Genomic DNA, 2500 nt, shown 5'->3' on the forward strand with positions numbered 1-2500 from the left:
GTGTGTGTGTGTGTGTGTGTGTGTGTGTGTGTGTGTGTGTGTGTGTGTGTGTGTGTGTGTTCGATATATTCAGTAGCAATACTGTATCAGTACACAGTATCAATCTTTTGTCCCTTTGCAGTCTTTTTCTTGCTCTTTGGGGTAGTTTTGGTTCTCTATGGTCATTTGCCGTTGGTTTTCATCTCTTTTTAACACAATTTTAGACCTTTTTTATTATCAACAAATGTGTGTCTGAAATATTGTAAAAGCTAGAGCAGATAATAAATAACACTAAAAACTTAAAGCTTTATTGCGTAACTTTTTGATACAAAGCTAATTAAGACTAGGGGTGGGTCATTAGAAATGATTCTGACAAATGAATATTCAAAGAAACAAAAATCTTCCATTATAAATGCCAATGCCGATATATCGGGAAATGCCTAATATTGGCTGATAATATCGGCCCGCTGATATATCGGTCGGGCTCTACTACAAAGATGCAAAATGTTTGGGGGAAGATGCATTTATTTTAATTTAAAAACGTCCTTGAGGAAGGACGCCTAAACTTTACGCCAGATACGAACACCAAAGCCACTGAAATAGATGCAAAAGTGAGTCAATAAAGAGGAACAGAAATATCAATTAATGTCACATTAATAATATATGATTGTACATTTAATGGCATATTAATTTATCTATTGGGTTATTTATTCATCTTTGAGTTTGGCAGCTTCCGTCCTTGATGGGTTCAACGCCATGGAGTTATTATTCCATGATTACACACATGATGAATTGCCTCCTAAAGCGTATAAAATGGGGGAGAGACGTGTGTGTTTTCCGTCGTGACTGTGAGAGTTCATCACGCTGAGCAGAGGTGTGTTTTCACCACGGTCAATATTAAAAGCCGGATATAAACAGAAGGCCGCAGTTAACTGGATGTACAGCGTCTCCTAACCTGGGTGTGTAACCTGCAGAGACAGCGTCACACAGTCAGGCACGCACTCCTGCATTTAGCGCTGTGTGTGTGATGCAATGACGTGGATTTACGAGTGTGTGTGTGTGTATGCTGTGTGTTCTCCTCCCTCTGGGCGATCTGCCAGTCAGCCAAGATTCACTGCCAGCACTCAGCAGCCATACTAATGAGCCTACGTAGCGTTAGCACCTCACCACGGCCATACTAATGAGCCTACCTAGCGTTAGCACCTCACCACGGCCATACTAATGAGCCTACCTAGCGTTGGCACCTCACCACAGCCATACTAATGAGCCTACCTAGCGTTGGCACCTCACCACAGCCATACTAATGAGCCTACCTAGCGTTAGCACCTCACCACAGCCATACTAATGAGTCTATATTACTCTCATAACTAATCCATTATCAAAACTGTCTCTCATCCTCTCCCCAGGTGTGTCAGAGTACGCGTTGGCCCGTCGCAGGAAGTGTGAGCGTCCGGGCGCGGCGGTCAGTCCGTGGAAGTCGGCCTACATCAGACAACACCGCATCGAGAGCCACTGGAGGAAGGGGGACACGGGAGAGCCCATGGTACGGCGCCCGCCGGCGTGTCTGACACGTAGACGCCTGACGGAGCGCCGTTTTAATCCGCCCGTCTCTCTCTTGTCTTCCTCCTGCAGCTGCTGAAAGGTCACGACGACCACGTCATCACGTGTCTGCAGTTCAGCGGCGACCTCGTCGTCAGCGGCTCGGACGACAACACGCTCAAAGTCTGGTCCGCCGTCTCCGGCAAGGTGGGTGTGTCAGCGGAGACATATTGGTTATGTGGATCAATGTTTCCCAAACTTAGGGTCGGGACCCGTAATGGGTCGCAGACACGTTTTATTGGGTCATCAATTGGCAGTAAAATGCATCTCAATCTTATGTAAATGGGCATTTTTTTTGGCTACACTGGTCTGTTGTGCTCAGGTTCTCCTGGGGGGGTCTCTCTCTCTCTCTCTCTCTCTCTCTCTCTCTCTCTCTCTCACATCCTCATCCTAGGAGGGGATGAGAACGTGAGTTGAGAAAGGGGTGAGACACAGAAAGGAGAATAGAGACCTTTTCTGTTTTTGTTTAATTTATAATGGAGTAAATATACTTCATTTAAATTCATGGTTTGTTCCGTCTTTTGTCCACAGTTTAAAAATGCAGATGTTACAATGATTCATGGTGTATTTTTGTAAATTCGGGTCCCGGGGAGACACCAAATTTCTCTTTTGGGGTCTTGAGCTGAAAAAGTTTTGGGAACCACTGGTGTAGATCATGGTTGTCTGCCGCTAAAGCTGTAAGCAGACGTCCGCATAGATGTTAGAGCCAGACCGATATGTCAGAGGGCCGATATCACCTGCCGATATTAGCATTTAAAAAATAAAATATTTGTATTTATTTATTTGCGCATAAATAGTCACTCTGCTTCCTTAATTAGAATTTAAACGAGGCTTTTGATGCACGTCGACGTGACTTAATAGGATTCTATTAAGCTTACGTGGTTGAAAAGGAAAGCGAAAGCAGTGGAAGAGAAGAGAGGAG

At 44.7% G+C, this 2500-nt stretch overlaps 1 protein-coding gene across 1 annotated transcript in view; it reads left to right on the top strand.

Annotated features, from left to right (window-relative positions):
* LOC117935188 (F-box/WD repeat-containing protein 7-like) overlaps positions 1 to 2500 on the top strand; it is a 17436-nt gene that overhangs the window by 8308 nt on the left and 6628 nt on the right. Inside the window, exons 6-7 of the mRNA XM_034857325.1 lie at positions 1386 to 1522; positions 1612 to 1725. Of these exons, the coding sequence (XP_034713216.1) occupies positions 1386 to 1522; positions 1612 to 1725 (251 nt within the window). The remainder of the gene's footprint in view (positions 1 to 1385; positions 1523 to 1611; positions 1726 to 2500) is intronic.

The sequence above is a fragment of the Etheostoma cragini genome, chromosome 19, assembly GCF_013103735.1.
Source record: "Etheostoma cragini isolate CJK2018 chromosome 19, CSU_Ecrag_1.0, whole genome shotgun sequence".
Classification (NCBI taxonomy): domain Eukaryota; kingdom Metazoa; phylum Chordata; class Actinopteri; order Perciformes; family Percidae; genus Etheostoma; species Etheostoma cragini.